The sequence below is a fragment of the Oncorhynchus masou genome, chromosome 13 (assembly GCF_036934945.1).
Source record: "Oncorhynchus masou masou isolate Uvic2021 chromosome 13, UVic_Omas_1.1, whole genome shotgun sequence".
NCBI classification, from domain to species: Eukaryota; Metazoa; Chordata; class Actinopteri; order Salmoniformes; family Salmonidae; genus Oncorhynchus; species Oncorhynchus masou.
The window spans coordinates 93,597,204-93,617,367 of record NC_088224.1 but is presented as its reverse complement, the minus strand read 5'-3'; the positions used below and the strand labels follow the sequence as shown (position 1 = coordinate 93,617,367).

The following is a 20,164-nucleotide window of genomic DNA, read 5'->3' as shown; positions in this document are numbered from 1 at the left end:
ACCTGGAGGGCTGAAACAGGGAGGGACTGGCTGAAGGGCTGAAACAGGGAGGGACTACCTGAAGGGCTGAAACAGGGAGGACTACCTGAAGGGCTGAAACAGGGAGGGACTACCTGAAGGGCTGAAACAGGGAGGGGGGCTGAAACAGGGAGGGACTACCTGGAGGGCTGAAACAGGGAGGGACTGGCTGAAACAGGGAGGGACTGCCTGAAGGGCTGAAACAGGGAGGGACTACCTGAAGGGCTGAAAGGGACTACCTGGAGGGAGGGAGGGACTACCTGAAGGGCTGAAACAGGGAGGGACTACCTGAAGGGCTGAAACAGGGAGGGACTACCTGGAGGGCTGACTACCTGAAGGGCTGAAACAGGGAGGGACTACCTGAAGGGCTGAAACAGGGAGGGACTACCTGAAGGGCTGAAACAGGGAGGGACTACCTGGAGGGACTGGCTGAAACAGGGAGGGACTACCTGGAGGGCTGAAACAGGGAGGGACTACCTGGAGGGCTGAAACAGGGAGGGACTACCTGAAGGGCTGAAACAGGGAGGGACTACCTGAAGGGCTGAAACAGGGAGGGACTACCTGAACTTGTCCCATAAAAAAAACACTTGTTTTCAGATGTAAAACGTTTCAGTACTGTGTGCACTAATGAATATGACCCTCGTGATCAGGAAGGAGTAAAGTTCAGAACAGAACTGCACTGTAAATTCTACGCAGATATTCAGTATTCAGCCTACATGGCACAACGAATGACTGACAAAACCTTATAATCTAACAATAACCGTTATAAAAAAGGTTTTCCTGAACGAAACACACACACACACACACACACACACACACACACACACACACACACACGTAATGTTGATATGTACTTATCGTTGCCTTTCCACTTACTAGTATTGATTTTGCAGACAGCTGGGTGTTTGAAGGTGTCTCCTGTACAGTGATTGTGCTAGTTGATTTATCTACGGTCGTTGAACGGACTGATTGACTGTAGGCCGCTCTGGAAAGGAGTGAATGCCGAAGGACTCCATTGTAATGTAAATGATCTTTATGGAAATCAGATGAACATCCCCCACAGGAAAAAAAAGTTAACGGGAAGTTTGTTGACTCATTTCTGTTGTATTAAAGTGCTGTCATTTAGTCATTCATATGTAATAGATAAGATGGAATGCAATCTGTGTGTATTGTGGCAGCGTGATTTGTGACAGCCTGTATTGTGACAGCCTGTATTGTGACAGACTAGTGTAGTGGACAGACCAGACTAGTGTAGTGGACAGACCAGACTAGTGTAGTGGACAGACCAGACTAGTGTAGTGGACAGAACAGACTAGTGTAGTGGACAGACCAGACTAGTGTAGTGGACAGAACAGACTAGTGTAGTGGACAGACCAGACTAGTGTAGTGGACAGACCAGACTAGTGTAGTGGACAGACCAGACTAGTGTAGTGGACAGAACAGACTAGTGTAGTGGACAGACCAGACTAGTGTAGTGGACAGACCAGACTAGTGTAGTGGACAGACCAGACTAGTGTAGTGGACAGACCAGACTAGTGTAGTGGACAGACCAGACTAGTGTAGTGGACAGAACAGACTAGTGTAGTGGACAGACCAGACTAGTGTAGTGGACAGACCAGACTAGTGTAGTGGACAGACCAGACTAGTGTAGTGGACAGACAGACTAGTGTAGTGGACAGACCAGACTAGTGTAGTGGACAGACCAGACTAGTGTAGTGGACAGACCAGACTAGTGTAGTGGACAGACAGACTAGTGTAGTGGACAGACCAGACTAGTGTAGTGGACAGACCAGACTAGTGTAGTGGACAGACCAGACTAGTGTAGTGGACAGACCAGACTAGTGTAGTGGACAGACCAGACTAGTGTAGTGGACAGACCAGACTAGTGTAGTGGACAGACCAGACTAGTGTAGTGGACAGACCAGACTAGTGTAGTGGACAGACCAGACTAGTGTAGTGGACAGAACAGACTAGTGTAGTGGACAGACCAGACTAGTGTAGTGGACAGAACAGACTAGTGTAGTGGACAGAACAGACTAGTGTAGTGGACAGACCAGACTAGTGTAGTGGACAGAACAGACTAGTGTAGTGGACAGAACAGACTAGTGTAGTGGACAGACCAGACTAGTGTAGTGGACAGACCAGACTAGTGTAGTGGACAGAACAGACTAGTGTAGTGGACAGACCAGACTAGTGTAGTGGACAGAACAGACTAGTGTAGTGGACAGACCAGACTAGTGTAGTGGACAGACAGACTAGTGTAGTGGACAGACCAGACTAGTGTAGTGGACAGAACAGACTAGTGTAGTAGACAGACCAGACTAGTGTAGTGGACAGAACAGACTAGTGTAGTGGACAGACCAGACTAGTGTAGTAGACAGACCAGACTAGTGTAGTGGACAGACCAGACTAGTGTAGTGGACAGAACAGACTAGTGTAGTGGACAGACCAGACTAGTGTAGTGGACAGACAGACTAGTGTAGTGGACAGAACAGACTAGTGTAGTGGACAGACAGCCTTAATAGGACCCCTTCACTTTTCCCACATTTATTTACATTACAACCTTATTCTAAAATATATTAAATACCCCACCTCTTCAAGGAATACCTAGGATAGGATAAGTAATCCTTCTCACCCCCCCCCCCTTAAATGATTTAGATGCACTATTGTAAAGTGGCTGTTCCACTGGATGTCATAAGGTGAACTCACCAATTTGTAAGTCGCTCTGGATAAGAGCGTCTGCCAAATGACTTAAATGTAATGTAATGTAATGTAATGAAAGCATTTCACTGTAAGGTCTACCTGTTGTATTCTGTGCATGTGACAAATACCATTCAATTTTGATCATCCTTCGAGATATTTCTACAATTTGATTAGAGTGCACCTGGGATAAATTCAATTAATTGGACATGATTTGGAAAAGCACGCACCTGTCTATGTAAAGTCCCACAGTTGACAGTGCATGTCAGAGCAAAAACCAAGCAATGAGGTTGAAGGAATTGTCCGTAGAGCTTCGAGACAGGATTGTGTCGAGGCACAGATATGGGGAAGGGAACCAAAACATGTCTGCAGCATTGAAGGTCCCCAAGAACACAGTGGCCTCCATCATTCTTAAATGGAAGAAGTTTGGAACCACCAAGACTCTTTCTAGAGCTGGCTTCCGGGCCAAACTGAGCAATTGGCGGGGAAGGGCCTTGGTCAGGGAGGTGACCAAGAACCTGATGGTCACCCTGACAAAGCTCCAGAGTTCCTCTGTGGAGATGGGAGAACCTTCCAGAAGGACAACCATCTCTGCAGCACTCCACCAATCAGGCCTTTATGGTAGAGTGGCCAGACGGAAGCCACTCCTCAGTAAAAGGCACATGAGAGCCTGCTTGGAGTTTGCCAAAAGGCACCTAAAGAATCAAGATTCAACAAGATTCTCTGGTCTGATAAAACCAATATTGAACTCGTCGGCCTGAATGCCAAGTGGCACATCTGGAGGAAACCTGGCACCATCCCTACGGTGAAGCATGGTGGTGGCAGCATCATGCTGTGGGGATGTTTTTCAGCGGCAGGGACTGGGAGAATAGTCAGGATCGAGGCAAAGATGAACAGAGAAAAGTACAGAGAGATCCTTGATGAAAACCTGCTCCAGAGAGCTCAGGACCTCAGACTGGGATGATGGTTCACCTTCCAACAGGACAACGACCCTAAGCACACAGCCAGGACATTGCAGGAGTGGCTTCGGGAAAAGTCTCTGAATGTCCTTGAGTGGCCCAGCCAGAGCCCAGACTTGAACCCGATCGAACATCTCTGGAGACCTGAAAATAGTTGTGTAACAATGATCCCCATCCAACCTGACAGACCTTGAGAGGATCTGCAGAGATCAAATGGGAGAAACTCCCCAAATACAGGTGTGCCAAGCTTGAAGCATCATACCCAAGAAGATTCAAGGCTGTAATCACTGCCAAAGGTGCTTCAACAAAGTACTGAGTAAAGGGTCTGAATAATTATCAAAAATTGTCTAAAATACTGTTTTTTCTTTGTAATTATAGGGTATTGTGATGTCATTATGGGGTATTGTGATGTCATTATGGGGTATTGTGATGTCATTACGGGGTATTGTGATGTCATTATGGGGTATTGTGATGTCAATATGGGGTATTGTGTTTAGATTGATGAGGGGGAAAAAGCGATTTAATCCATTTTAGAACAAAGCTTTAACATAACAACATGTGGAATAAGTAAAAGGGGTCTGAATAGTTTCCCAAGGCACCGTAGTCTACTGTAACGGACATCCTGTAGACAGTGGACATAGCCTACTGTAGTGGACATCTTGTAGACAGTGGACATAGCCTACTGTAGTGGACATCTTGTAGACAGTGGACATAGCCTACTGTAACGGACATCCTGTAGACAGTGGACGCAGCCTACTGTCGTGGAAATAGCTAGGCAGGCAGACCGCTAGCTAGCTAGGCAGACAGACCGCTAGCTAGCTAGGCAGACAGACCGCTAGCTAGCTAGGCAGACAGACCGCTAGCTAGGCAGACAGACCGCTAGCTAGCTAGGCAGGCAGACCGCTAGCTAGCTAGGCAGACAGACCGCTAGCTAGCTAGGCAGGCAGACCGCTAGCTAGCTAGGCAGGCAGACCGCTAGCTAGGCAGGCAGACCGCTAGCTAGGCAGGCAGACCGCTAGCTAGGCAGGCAGACCGCTAGCTAGGTATCAGTGGTCCATAGACATCTGCTCTAGTTCCTCCATCCAGTCACAGGGACAGTCCTCTTCAAAGTCTCTGAGAAAAGGACATGGGGACTGTTAGAAAACAGGGGATTGTTAGAAAACAGGGCACTGCCCCCCCAACCCATGTCCAATCTTATTCATTGTTATTTAAAAGGACACAACTCATCCTAAAAATCATCACTCCTACTCTGATACATACAGTGCCTGGCGAAAGTATTCGGTCCCCTTGAACTTTGCGACCTTTTGCCACATTTCAGGCTTCAAACATAAAGATATAAAACTGTATTTTTTTGTGAAGAATCAACAACAAGTGGGACACAATCATGAAGTGGAACGACATTTATTGGATATTTCAAACGTTTTTAACAAATCAAAAACTGAAAAATTGGGCGTGCAAAATTATTGGCTAGACTACTTTCGCAAGGCACTGTACATGCCTAAATTAAAGAAATGATATTCACAGAATGGATGGGTATGGACTGGTCAATATGATCCCACTGAAACATTAGTTATTTACCTCATTCAATGCATCAGAGGGACCAATACTGCCCTACCAATACTGCCCTACCAATACTGCCCTACCAATACTGCCCTACCAATACTGCCCTACCAATACTGCCCTACCAATACTGCCCTACCAATACTGCCCTACCAATACTGCCCTACCAATACTGCCCTACCAATACTGCCCTACCAATACTGCCCTACCAATACTGCCCTACCAATACTGCCCTACCAATACTGCCCTACCAATACTGCCCTACCAATACTGCCCTACCAATACTGCCCTACCAAGCAAAAAGGCAGTAACTGATCATAGTGTGGAACTGAGGACAAAAAGGGTTCACAGTAACATGACCCCCATTTTCTCCAAAACACAATAGAGGCGGGATACTTGTCCACATGATTAAGCATGTATTTAAATGAGGCAAAAATTACATTAACTCATTTTTTTGACCAAATGAGCATTTACTGCCTTTTAGCTTGTTATAGTCTAATGGTTATACTACTTTCTACTCTCTGGGTCTGTCCCAAAGGAGACCCTATTCCCTTCATAGTGTACAGGCCCATAGGGCCCTGGTCAAAAGTAGTGCACTATATGGGGAATAGGGTTCCATAGGGCCCTGGTCAAAAGTAGTGCACTATATAGGGAATAGGGTTCCATAGGGCCCTGGTAGAAAGTAGTGCACTATATAGGGAATAGGGTTCCGTAGGGTCCTGGTAGAAAGTAGTGCACTATATAGGGAATATGGTTCCATAGGGCCCTGGTCAAAAGTAGCGCACTATTTGGGGAATAGGGTTCCATAGGGCCCTGGTAGAAAGTAGTGCACTATATAGGGAATAGGGTTCCATAGGGCCCTGGTCTAAAGTAGTGCACTATATAGGGAATAGGGTTCCATAGGGCTCTGGTCTAAAAGTAGTGCACTATATAGGGAATAGGGTTCCATAGGGCCCTGGTCTAAAGTAGTGCACTATATAGGGAATAGGGTTCCATAGGGCCCTGGTCTAAAGTAGTGCACTATACAGGGAATAGGGTTCCATAGGACCCTGGTCTAAAGTAGTGCACTATATAGGGAATAGGGTTCCATAGGGCCCTAGTCTAAAGTAGTGCACTATACAGGGAATAGGGTTCCATAGGACCCTGGTCTAAAGTAGTGCACTATATAGGGAATAGGGTTCCATAGGGCCCTAGTCTAAAGTAGTGCACTATACAGGGAATAGGGTTCCATAGGGCCCTGGTAGAAAGTAGTGCACTATATAGGGAATAGGGTTCCATAGGGCCCTGGTAGAAAGTAGTGCACTATATAGGGAATAGGGTTCCATAGGGCCCTGGTAGAAAGTAGTGCACTATACAGGGAATAGGGTTCCATAGGGCCCTGGTAGAAAGTAGTGCACTATATAGGGAATAGGGTTCCATAGGGCCCTGGTAGAAAGTAGTGCACTATATAGGGAATAGGGTTCCATAGGGCCCTGGTCTAAAGTAGTGCACTATACAGGGAATAGGGTTCCATAGGGCCCTGGTCTAAAGTAGTGCACTATATAGGGAATAGGGTTCCATAGGGCCCTGGTCTAAAGTAGTGCACTATACAGGGAATAGGGTTCCATAGGGCCCTGGTCTAAAGTAGTGCACTATACAGGGAATAGGGTTCCATAGGGCCCTGGTAGAAAGTAGTGCACTATATAGGGAATAGGGTTCCATTTGGTGGAATACACAATATGTCTGGTCTGGCCAATGGGCTTCCAGGAGGACTCACGTATCCTCGTCATCAGACCGTGGCTGCAGCCGTTCTTCATCCTCTGTCTGTCCAGCTGTCGGTCCGTCGGTGTCGTCCCTTCCTCCCCGGGACAGGGGGCCTACCAGAGGGTCTTCACCTGTGGGGAGAGGGACACGCTTCAAATCGGACCCTTTACCCTATGTGGTGTGGGACAAGGCCCCGGACCCTACATTCTAGGGCCCTACTTTGGACCCGATAAATTAGTGCCTAGTCCTAAATCAGGATGAGTGTACATGTACACTGAGTATACAAAACATATAGGAACACCTTAATATTGAGTTGAACTGCATTTCCCCCTCAGAACAGCCTCAATTCGTTGGGGCATGGACTCCACAAGGTGTTGAAAAGTTCCTCAGGGATGCTGGACCATGTTGACTCCAATGCTTCCCACAGTTGTGTCAAGTTGGCTGGATGTCCTTTGGGTGGTGGATCATTCTTGATACACACGGGAAACTGTTGAGCGTGAAAAAAACCCAGCAGCGTTGCAGTTCTTAACACAAACCGGTGCGCCTGGCACCTACTACCATACCCCGTTCAAAGACAATCTTTGTCTTGCCCATATTCACCCTCTGAATGGCACACACACACAATCCATGTCTCAATTGTCTCAAGGTTTAAAAATCCTTCTTTAACCTGTCATCCTCCCTTTCATCTACACTGATTGAAGTGGATTTAACAAGTGACATCAATAAGGGATCATAGCTTTCACCTGGATTCACCTGGTCAGTCTACGTCATGGAAAGAGCAGGTGATCTTCATGTTTTGTATACTCAGTGTATATTATATCCTGAAATGCTCAATCCCCCCCCCCCCCCCCCCCCCCCAAAACATTGAAAAATATTGCAGGAAACCAAACACTCGGGGCACCATAGGGAATGTGGTGTCACAGTGTACTAGACTACATTTCGGGAAGACATGACTCCATGTGAACTAAAGTTAACGTGCATCAAACCAACCACACGCAGGCTCGTCATGTGTCAATAGTTATTGAACATATCATGCCATTTTTTTTGTCATTTAGCAGAGCAACCTACAGGAGCAATTAGTGCCTTGCTCAAGGGCACATCGACAGATTTTTCACCTCGTCGGCTCGGGGGTTCAAACCAGAAACCTTTCGGGTCAACCTTTCGGGTTACTAGTCATGTTGATGTAGCAGCACAACTCTCATCATCATCATACTGTAGCTTTAAAGAGCAGCGGTAGACCAAATTACATCCTAGACCAGGGGTACCAATTCACCCCAACATTTCTTCTGTGTGCCAGCCATGGACAGACGACCTGTGTGCCAGCCATGGACAGACGATCTGTGTGCCAGCCATGGACAGACGATCTGTGTGCCAGCCATGGACAGACGACCTGTGTGCCAGCCATGGACAGACGATCTGTGTACCAGCCATGGACAGACGATCTGTGTGCCAGCCATGGACAGACGATCTGTGTGCCAGCCATGGACAGACGATCTGTGTGCCAGCCATGGACAGACGATCTGTGTGCCAGCCATGGACAGACGATCTGTGTGCCAGCCATGGACAGACAATCTGTGTGCCAGCCATGGACAGACGATCTGTGTGCCAGCCATGGACAGACAATCTGTGTGCCAGCCATGGACAGACGACCTGTGTGCCAGCCATGGACAGACGACCTGTGTGCCAGCCATGGACAGACGACCTGTGTGCCAGCCATGGACAGACGATCTGTGTGCCAGCCATGGACAGACGATCTGTGTGCCAGCCATGGACAGACGATCTGTGTGCCAGTTACGGACAGACGCTCTGTGTGCCAGCCATGGACAGACGCTCTGTGTGCCAGCCATGGACAGACGATCTGTGTGCCAGCCATGGACAGACGATCTGTGTGCCAGTTACGGACAGATGATCTGTGTGCCAGTTACGGACAGACGATCTGTGTGCCAGCCATGGAAAGACGCTCTGTGTGCCAGCCATGGACAGACGATCTGTGTGCCAGCCATGGACAGACGATCTGTGTGCCAGTTACGGACAGATGATCTGTGTGCCAGTTATGGACAGACGATCTGTGTGCCAGCCATGGACAAACGATCTGTGTGCCAGCCATGGACAGACGATCTGTGTGCCAGCCATGGACAGACGATCTGTGTGCCCGTTATGATTTTGAATATTGAATATCTAATTGCTCACAAACGGCAAAATTCCACTGCTCGCTAAACAGAGGCACTGACCATTAGCAGCACAGGCTTGATCTTGGAACACATATTCTCTTGGTGAATGATAAGTGACAACTTCACCACGGGGCAGGTAATCTTCCCTTTGTGAATCCTTTATGTTTTCCCCACCATAGCGGGGCACCGTCATTTGTAATAGCGAATAGGTTTTTAATAAATCGACACCTCCTCTCCTCAAAATGATCTGTGAAGGCAGTTCCTCACCTACCTCCTCCTCACCTACCTCCTCCTCACCTACCTCCTCCTCACCTACCTCCTCCTCACCTACCTGCTCTGAGTCACAGTACAACAACTGTCAATCACATCCCATCTCATCAAGAGCCACACTAAACAGTTCAACTAAAAACATTTTTTTAAATTTTTTAACGCTACAGTTTGCAGCTCCAGTCAACAGTTCTGGCAGACAAAGGCCAAAGGTCAATTTATATTTGAAATGATTGTGTCTTTGTTGGGCAAACCATCACATAAAGCCTGCGAAGATTTTTCTTTGCCGATGACATTTTGCATCCTCCTGAACTTAAAAATAAAATAAAAGACTTGCTAGCTGCTAGCCATGTGAAAACGAATCTCTCATCTTCAGTGCTGCCTTGGTTTTTGAATTTGGCGGGAGAGGTGGGACGTCTTGCGTTGAACTAATAATATGAAACTCCTGCAAAATCATGAAAACTTCTGTGGCAATAGTTTGGGGAAGTCCCTTTCCTGTTTCAGCATGACAATGCCCCTGTGCACAAAGCCAGGTCCATATTGAAATGGTTTGTCGAGATCGGTGTGGAAGAACTTGACTGGCATACACAGAGCCCTGACCTCAAACCCCATCGAACACATTTGGGATGAATTGGATCACCGACTGCGAGCCAGGCCTAATCGCCCAACATCACTGCCCAAACTCACTAATGCTCTTGTGGCTGAATGGAAGCAAGTCCCCTGCAGCAATGTTCCAACATCTAGTGGAAAGCCTTCCCAGGAGAGTGGAGGCTGTTATAGCAGCAATGTTCCAACATCTAGTGGAAAGCCTTCCCAGAAGAGTGGAGGCTGTTATAGCAGCAATGTTCCAACATCTAGTGGAAAGCCTTCCCAGAAGAGTGGGAGCTGTTATAACAGCAAAGGGAGGGGGGGGGACTTTCAACGAGCAGGTGTCCACATATTTTTGGTCATGTAGTGTATCATAGCTTTTAAATAGCTGTGGTAGAACGTTACAGTAAGTCATAACAGTAGAGATTGAAGCAAATGGAAGTGGTGTAACTGTGTCTATCACTATCAAGGTTGTGGAGAGATCTACATCGCTTGGGAAGTCATCTATTACAATACCTTCAATTAGAAGGTTTCACAGCACGCACGGCCAACCATGTGGTAGACTAAGGAAATTATAGAAAGATTCCCCTCTAGGCAGGACCTACCTTCTGTGTGTATGGAGTAGGTTCTGAAAGCGGTGCTGAGCTGGGCTTTCTCTAACAGTCTCAGTAGCTTCTCTGGTGGACTCCTGTCCCATCGTCTTCGCTCTCTGTTCTCTACCGAATTAATGGAAATATTGACAGTTTAAAAACAAATATATATATATTTTTAAATACGTTTTATTTTATTGGAATAGTGGAAATCTGAGGGCAGTTTGTAGGACTCAAACGTTCGTGGACGCTTTAGTGACTCAAAACATCACCACTCAAAATTATTATTGCAAATATATATACGGTGAGTGTAAACTCTACGTTGTTTGAGTGGATATCCTGTGGTGTTTGTACGACGACAACGTGATTTCTCGTATGTTTCAGCGAGAGTACCTATCTAGGGGTGTGTCAAGCATCGTTTCAGTACCTATCTAGGGGTGTGTCAAGCATTGTTTCAGTACCTATCTAGGGGTGTGTCAAGCATTGTTTCAGTACCTATCTAGGGGTGTGTCAAGCATTGTTTCAGTACCTATCTAGGGGTGTGTCAAGCATTGTTTCAGTACCTATCTAGGGGTGTGTCAAGCATTGTTTCAGTACCTATCTAGGGGTGTGTCAAGCATTGTTTCAGTACCTATCTAGGGGTGTGTCAAGCATTGTTTCAGTACCTATCTAGGGGTGTGTCAAGCATTGTTTCAGTACCTATCTCGGGGTGTGTCAAGCATTGTTTCAGTACCTATCTAGGGGTGTGTCAAGCATTGTTTCAGTACCTATCTAGGGGTGTGTCAAGCATTGTTTCAGTACCTATCTAGGGGTGTGTCAAGCATTGTTTCAGTACCTATCTCGGGGTGTGTCAAGCATTGTTTCAGTACCTATCTAGGGGTGTGCCAAGCATTGTTTCAGTACCTATCTAGGGGTGTGCCAAGCATTGTTTCAGTACCTATCTAGGGGTGTGTCAAGCATTGTTTCAGTACCTATCTAGGGGTGTGTCAAGCATTGTTTCAGTACCTATCTAGGGGTGTGTCAAGCATTGTTTCAGTACCTATCTCGGGGTGTGTCAAGCATTGTTTCAGTACCTATCTAGGGGTGTGTCACGCATCGTTTCAGTACCTATCTAGGGGTGTGTCAAGCATTGTTTCAGTACCTATCTAGGGGTGTGTCAAGCATTGTTTCAGTACCTATCTAGGGGTGTGCCTGGCCTCTCTCAGTGAGAGTACCTGCATACCTGAATGTGTCTGGCCTGTGGTTGCCAGACTCCCAGAGGAGAGGAGGTCTGTGTTAGCCAACACCTGTAGAGCTGTGTCTGAGGGGCCTGGGGCCCACTGTCTACGAGGGCCACGATGCTCTCTACTGGTGCTGCTCTCAGCAGGGGACTCAGTAGGGGCCACACAGATCTCCAGACCTGTATGAAGACATGATCAAACACGTTCAACTTCCTTATATTATACACACACACACACAGTGGTGGCCAAAAGTTGAGAATGACACAAATATTAATTTTCACAAAGTCTGCTGCCTCACTGTTTTTAGATATTTTTTGTCAGATGTAATTATACTTCAGTATTCCATAGTAACAAGTATTTCATAAGTGTCAAAGGCTTTTATTGACAATTACATGAAGTTGATGCAGAGACTCATTATTTGCAGTGTTGACCCTTCTTTTTCAAGACCTCTGCAATCCGCCCTGGCATGCTGTCAATTGATTCTGGGCCACATCCTGGCTGATGGCAGCCCATTCTTGCATAATCAATGCTTGGAGTTTGTCAGAATTTGTTTGTTCACGCACCTCTTGAGGATTGACCACAAGTTCTCAATGGGATTAAGGTCTGGGGAGTTTCCTGGCCATGGACCCAAAATATAGATGTTTTGTTCCCCGAGCCACTTAGTTATCACTTTTGCCTTATGGCAAGGTGCTCCATCATGCTGGAAAAGGAATTGTTCGTCACCAAACTGTTTTTTCTCCTGACAAGCTTCTTTCCAGATGCCCCAAACAATCAGAAAGGGGATTCATCAGAGAAAATGACTTGACCCCAGTCCTCAGCAGTCCAATCTCTGTACCTTTTGCACAATATCAATCTGTCCCTAATGTTATTCGTGGAGAGAAGTGGCTTCTTTGCTTCCCTTCTTGACACCAGGCCATCCTCCAAAAGTCTTCACCTCACTGTGCGTACAAATGCACTCACACCTGCCTGCTGCCAATCCTGAGCAAGCTCTGTACTGGTGGTGCCCCGATCCCACAGCTGAATCAACTTTAGGAGAAGGTTCTGGCGCTTGCTGGACTTTCTTGGGCGACCTGAAGTCTTCCTCACAACAATTGAACCGCTCTCCTTGAAGTTCATGATGATCCGATAAATGGTTGATTTAGGTGCAATCTTACTGGCAGAAATATCCTTGCCTGTGAAGCCCTTTTTGTGCAAAGCAATGATGTGTTTCCTTGCAGGTAACCATGGTTGACAGAGGAAGAACAATGATTCCAAGCACCACCCTCCTTTTGAAGCTTCCAGTCTGTTGTTCGAACTCAATCAGCATGCCAGAGTGATCTCCAGCCTTGTCCTCTTCAACACTCACACCTGTGTTAACGAGAGAATCACTGACATGATGTCAGCTGGTCCTTTTGTGGCAGGGCTGAAATACAGTGGAAATGTTTTTTGGGGATTCAGTTCATTTGCATGGCAAAGAGGGACTTTGCAATTAATTGCAATTCATCTGATCACTCATCATAACATTCTGGAGTATATGAAATTGCCATCATACAAACTGAGGCAGCAGACTTTGTGAAAATTAATATTTGTGTCATTCTCAAAACTTTTGGCCACGACTGTATGTATATATAGACTGTTTTTCACACTACATTCTCATATGTTTCAGTGAGAGGGCCTATCTAGAGGTGTGTCAAGCATTGTTTCAGTACCTATCTAGGGGTGTGTCAAGCATTGCTTCAGTACCTATCTAGGGGTGTGTCAAGCATTGCTTCAGTACCTATCTAGGGGTGTGTCAAGCATTGCTTCAGTACCTATCTAGGGGTGTGTCAAGCATTGTTTCAGTACCTATCTAGGGGTGTGTCAAGCATTGTTTCAGTACCTATCTAGGGGTGTGTCAAGCATTGCTTCAGTACCTATCTAGGGATGTGTCTAGCATATTAATATAAGAAAAACTTTCACACAAGGACACTTTTACCATGAGAGGCTTATAGGACTAGTCCTACATGGAGAGACAGGATGGATTAAAATGTTTAGTTTAATTCAAATTAATCTCACAGAAACACAGTAATTCATAGGTTATGACTGTTATTACCACTCTACCGTGTAATATATTGTAAATACGTTGTAGTTTGTGTATATATTTATACACACACACACACACCGTTAAATAAAATATTACCATATTTGCATTGGTATGTAAAGAATAACAGGTTGTAAAATGTATGATAAATTATGTTTAATTTCCTACTCAACCTGCTCTTCTTCACACTAGGACCCTGCGGTTCAATCTCACTACGAAAATGAATAACACATCTGACTGGGTCTTAATCGTCTCCTTACCCTCCAGGGTAGAGGCTGTGATGAGGGTCTTCTGCCCCAGGAGTGAGGCAACCTTCTCCCCCTCCTCTCTCCTCCATCTCCCTGTTCTCATCTCCGACTCCTACAGATCCAGAAAGCAACACGCTGAATCAGAAACATACTACCAGCTACCGGACGGAGACGGACAGAAGATTTTAAAATGGTAAATTCTACATTTCATCACAATGTATCCCCCCCTGACAACAATAACCGTCGCAAATTGATGTGCTGCTGTGTTGTTGTTTTTTATGGTATGGTAGCGAGTTGTGTTTTATTTCCACTAAATGTCTTGGTAAGTCATAATATTTAACAAACTTTAAAATGTACTTTTTTTTCTTTTCAGGAGAGATTGGCCTGCGCACAGCAGCAGCTCAAGATTATTTTGATTGACAGTTCTGGTTGCCTGGACGTTAAGTGCCTCTTCAGAAACCTCATGCCTTTACAGACCAATAAAATGCTCGTTCATATCTCCAGAGAAGAAAGTTTCTTCTAAAACGTTGTGTAGCCTAACAGACAGACTTGCTATAGTCGAGGCACTTTCAAGAGGCCACATCCCATTATGTATGAAAAGGGCAATCGATAAAGGCTACTGGTTGCCTATTGTAATATAGAGCTGTCTAACCTCGCAAGACTGACCCAAAGACGCCGCTGTATCCCCTGAAGGTGGTGCCATGAATAGGCTAGGATACTCTACTTCCCAACAGATCGAAGACTGAACACACACTTGCATTATTAGCAAAGAGACCGAGCAAGCAGAGAGAGATAGAAACAGAGGAAAGGCAGGCAGAAACATGCTCAAGCACGCACGGACCAACTGTGTCTTCACTGACATTTTCAACCTGCACCCTGTCGGAGTCTGTAATACCAACATGTTTCAAACAGACCACCATAGTCCCTGTGCCCAAGAATGCTGAGGTAACCTGCCTAAATGACTACCGACCCGTAGCACTCACGTCCGTAGCCATGAAGTGCTTTGAAATGCTGGTCATGGCTCACATCAACACCATCATCCCAGAAACCCTAGACCCACTCCAAGTCGCATACCGCCCCAACTGATACACAGATGATGCAATCTCTATTGCACTCCACACTGCCCTTTCCCACCTGGACAAAAGCAACACCTATGTGAGAATGCTATTCATTGACTACAGCTCAGCGTTCAACACCATAGAGCCCTCATAGCTCATCACTAAGCTAAGGATCCTGGGACTAAACACTTCCCTCTGCAACTGGATCCTGGACTTCCTGACAGGCCACCCCAGGTGGTGAGGGTAGGTAGCAACACATCTGCCACGCTGATCCTCAACACTGGGGCCCCCCAGGGGTGCGTGCTCAGTCCCCTCCTGTACTCCCTGTTCACCCACAACTGCGTGGCCAAGCACAACTCCAACACCATAATTAGGTTTGCTGACAGCACAACAGTGGCCTGATCACCGACAACGATGAGACAGCATATAGGGAGGTCGTCAGAGACCTGGCCGTGTGGTGCCAGGACAACAACTTCTCTCTCAATGTGAGCAAGACAAAGAAGCTGATCGTGGACTATAAGAAACGGAGGGCCGTACAGGCCCCCATTAACATCGACATCACCAACAAACTATCATGGTCCAAACACACCAAGACAGTCGGGAAGAGGGCACGACAACACCTTTCCCCCTCAGGAGACTGAAAATATTTGGCATGAGTCCCCAGATCTTTAAAAAAAAGTCCTACAGCTGCACCATCGAGAGCATCCTGGTAACTGTTCGGCCTCCCACCGCAAGCGTCTCAACCGGCCGTGATCGGGAGTCCAATAGGGAGGTGCAAAATTGGCCCCAGCATCTCCTGGGTTAGGGAAGGGTTTGTCCAGGTGGAAAGTGTTTCCTCCGACACATTGTTGCAGCTGACTTCCGGGTTAAGATTGGTGAGGCTGACTTCCGGGTTAAGATTGGTGAGGCTGACTTCCGGGTTAAGATTGGTGAGGCTGACTTCCGGGTTAAGATCTTTTCGCATTGCTTCAACTCCCCGACTGGAGTTGAAACGATGAGAAAATATCTAATTTGGGGAGAAAAAGGGGTGTAAATTACAAACAAAAATATATAAATATTTTTCAAAAACACAAAATCAAGGTGACCTACAAAGACCAAGTGGGGGAGTGCGGTGATGTAGTGTCCACAACTAAAGAATCATTGTGGAATCTGAAAAGACACGTTATCCCAAAAGCGTGATCGTGTACTTATTACGTGCACATGCTGAAAGAGAGGAACGAGGTGGGTAGATAACTAAAGTGTGTGTCAATGTAGCAAAGTATTTATAAACAAAACAATTAGACCTCTAGACCTCGTAAATTTGTGTTCTATTATCTATACAATAGTGCAACATTTAGGAGCTTTCAATTTTTTGATCGAGGTATTTTACCTAAAAACATTTAGGCCTACCTATAGAAAGAAATTATATATCAAATGAAATTTAAAACAGCCTGGCAAGAGTGGTCAAAAGGGTGTTTATCATTCCCAAGTGACTCTGTAAGTGAAGAGAGGATATTCTCCTCTGCTGTCCTGCTCTGCAGCCACCATCCCGTGAGCCTGAAGCCACAGACTCCGGACAAATTGGTGTTTCTAAAAATGAATTTAAAAAGCACTCAGCCTAACAAGGTATATTGTTTCGTTTAATTTCAGTCACAGCCTATATATAGACTACGTATAATGATTTAATACAACAAAATGTTGTTTAAATGCTGTGCGCTTAATGTCCCTGACTCCCTGCCAGCCTAGTGTCGCGCACTCGCTAATTCTTCACCATGTATTTCTTTTGTAGGCTATAGCCATGAAATAATTTAAATAGCATAGCCTAAATCGTTCATTGTTGTTGCTTCTTAGGCTCCCTGTTTCACTTCTTCCATTCACCTGTCTCATGTTAATTAAAATCATTTTCAAAAATCACCAAATCATATGGTTTGGTTTCAATACTTCAAAACCCAAATGGTAGGTCTAGGTAGCCACAAAAAAAAAGTAGCTTAGTTTTTGGTTAAATTCTGATTTCAATGAATGGATCGAAGCAACGCTCCATGAGCGATGAGCGGGATTTTCGACCCCTCAACTTCATCTCACATGCTCTGGTAGGGGGTGGTGTCTCGTGGGTAGGGGGTGGTGTCTCGTGGGTAGGGGGTGGTGTCTCGTGGGTAGGGGGTGGTGTCTCGTGGGTAGGGGTGGTGTCTCGTGGGTAGGGGGTGGCGTCTCGTGGGTAGGGGGTGGCGTCTCGTGGGTAGGGGGTGGCGTCTCGTGGGTAGGGGGTGGCGTCTCGTGGGTAGGGGTGGTGTCTCGTGGGTAGGGGGTGGTGTCTCGTGGGTAGGGGGTGGTGTCTCGTGGGTAGGGGGTGGTGTCTCGTGGGTAGGGGGTGGTGTCTCGTGGGTAGGGGGTGGTGTCTCGTGGGTAGGGGGTGGTGTCTCGTGGGTAGGGGGTGGTGTCTCGTGGGTAGGGGGTGGTGTCTCGTGGGTAGGGGGTGGTGTCTCGTGGGTAGGGGGTGGTGTCTCGTGGGTAGGGGGTGGTGTCTCGTGGGTAGTGGGATGGTGTCTCGTGGGTAGGGGGTGGTGTCTCGTGGGTAGGGGGTGGTGTCTCGTGGGTAGGGGGTGGTGTCTCGTGGGTAGGAGATGTGGTTCTGGACTGGGCTGACATGCAGTACCTTGTTGGGCAGGTGCCGGCGCAGGAGACCGGCTATGCGGTGAGACGTGAGGATGGTGTGGAGGGACGGTCGGTCTTTGGGGTTGGTCTTGAACATCTGTTTGACCAGGTAGTGCAGCTCATAGGGCAGGTGTTGGGGAAGAGGAGGGTAGGAACCACGGCACACTTTCATGATCAGACTCTTCCAACTAGGAGCCTGAAACTGAGACGGGGAGGGAGAACAGAGGTTTAGGAGGACTCCTGGAAACACCAGACAGACAGCTACGGGCTACGGCTCCAGACAGACAGCTACAGGCTACGGCTCCAGACAGACAGCTACAGGCTACGGCTCCAGACAGACAGCTACAGGCTACGGCTCCAGACAGACAGCTACAGGCTACGGCTCCAGACAGACAGCTACAGGCTACGGCTCCAGACAGAGAGCTACAGGCTACGGCTCCAGACAGACAGCTACAGGCTACGGCTCCAGACAGACAGCTACAGGCCACGGCTCCAGACAGACAGCTACGGCTCCAGACAGACAGCTACAGGCTACGGTTCCAGACAGACAGCTACAGGCTACGGTTCCAGACAGACAGCTACGGGCTACGGCTCCAGACAGACAGCTACAGGCTCCAGACAGACAGCTACAGGCTCCAGACAGACAGCTACAGGCTACGGCTCCAGACAGACAGCTACGGCTCCAGACAGACAGCTACAGGCTACGGCTCCAGACAGACAGCTACGGCTCCAGACAGACAGCTACGGGCTACGGCTCCAGACAGACAGCTACGGGCTACGGCTCCAGACAGACAGCTACGGCTCCAGACAGACAGCTACAGGCTCCAGACAGACAGCTACAGGCTACGGCTCCAGACAGACAGCTACAGGATAGACAGGCAGACAGTTACATGCTCCAGACAGCTACAGGCTATGGTTTCAGGCAGACAGCTACAGGCTACGGCTCCAGACAGACAGCTACAGGCTACGCCTCCAGAAAGCTACAGGATAGACAGGCAGACAGTTACATGCTCCAGACAGCTACAGGCTATGGTTTCAGGCAGACAGCTACAGGCTACGGCTCCAGACAGACAGCCACAGGCTATGGCTCCAGACAGACAGCTACGGCTCCAGACAGACAGCTACGGCTCCAGACAGACAGCTACGGCTCCAGACAGACAGCTACGGCTCCAGACAGACAGCTACAGGCTACGGCTCCAGACAGAGAGCTACAGGCTACGGCTCCAGACAGACAGCTACGGCTCCAGACAGACAGCTACAGGCTACGGCTCCAGACAGACAGCTACAGGCTACGGCTCCAGACAGACAGCTACGGGCTACGGCTCCAGACAGACAGCTACGGGCTACGGCTCCAGACAGACAGCTACAGGCTCCAGACAGACAGCTACAGGCTCCAGACAGACAGCTACAGGCTACGGCTCCAGACAGACAGCTACAGGATAGACAGGCAGACAGTTACATGCTCCAGACAGCTACAGGCTATGGTTTCAGGCAGACAGCTACAGGCTACGGCTCCAGACAGACAGCTACAGGCTACGCCTCCAGAAAGCTACAGGATAGACAGGCAGACAGTTACATGCTCCAGACAGCTACAGGCTATGGTTTCAGGCAGACAGCTACAGGCTACGGCTCCAGACAGACAGCCACAGGCTACGGCTCCAGACAGACAGCTACGGCTCCAGACAGACAGCTACGGCTCCAGACAGACAGCTACGGCTCCAGACAGACAGCTACGGCTCCAGACAGACAGCTACGGCTCCAGACAGACAGCTACAGGCTACGGCTCCAGACAGACAGCTACGGCTCCAGACAGACAGCTACGGGCTACGGCTCCAGACAGACAGCTACGGGCTACGGCTCCAGACAGACAGCTACGGCTCCAGACAGACAGCTACAGGCTACGGCTCCAGACAGACAGCTACGGCTCCAGACAGACAGCTACAGGCTACGCCTCCAGAAAGCTACAGGATAGACAGGCAGACAGTTACATGCTCCAGACAGCTACAGGCTATGGTTTCAGGCAGACAGCTACAGGCTACGGCTCCAGACAGAGAGCTACAGGCTACGGCTCCAGACAGAGAGCTACAGGCCACGGCTCCAGACAGACAGCTACAGGCTACGGCTCCAGACAGCTACAGGCGACATCTCCAGACAGCTACATCTCCAGACAGCTACATCTCCAGACAGCTACATCTCCAGACAGCTACAGGCTACATCTCCAGACAGCTACATCTCCAGACAGCTACAGGCTACATCTCCAGACAGCTACATCTCCAGACAGCTACATCTCCAGACAGCTACATCTCCAGACAGCTACATCTCCAGACAGCTACATCTCCAGACAGCTACATC

The 20,164-nt window shown here is 47.9% G+C and overlaps 1 protein-coding gene across 2 annotated transcripts in view; it reads right to left on the bottom strand.

Moving 5' to 3' along the window:
- Window positions 1–1,979: 1,979 nt before the first annotated feature.
- nek3 (NIMA related kinase 3) overlaps window positions 1,980–20,164 on the bottom strand; it is a 42,315-nt gene continuing 24,130 nt past the window's right edge. Inside the window, exons 9-14 of one of the 2 annotated variants that reach the window (XM_064985409.1) lie at window positions 17,814–18,014; window positions 14,136–14,235; window positions 11,819–11,995; window positions 10,612–10,722; window positions 6,994–7,111; window positions 1,980–4,790 (exon numbers count right to left, since the gene is read on the bottom strand). In XM_064985409.1, the coding sequence (XP_064841481.1) occupies window positions 4,724–4,790; window positions 6,994–7,111; window positions 10,612–10,722; window positions 11,819–11,995; window positions 14,136–14,235; window positions 17,814–18,014 (774 nt within the window). In that variant the 3' untranslated portion in view covers window positions 1,980–4,723. The remainder of the gene's footprint in view (window positions 4,791–6,993; window positions 7,112–10,611; window positions 10,723–11,818; window positions 11,996–14,135; window positions 14,236–17,813; window positions 18,015–20,164) is intronic. The other variant, XM_064985410.1, reaches the window with a different exon arrangement.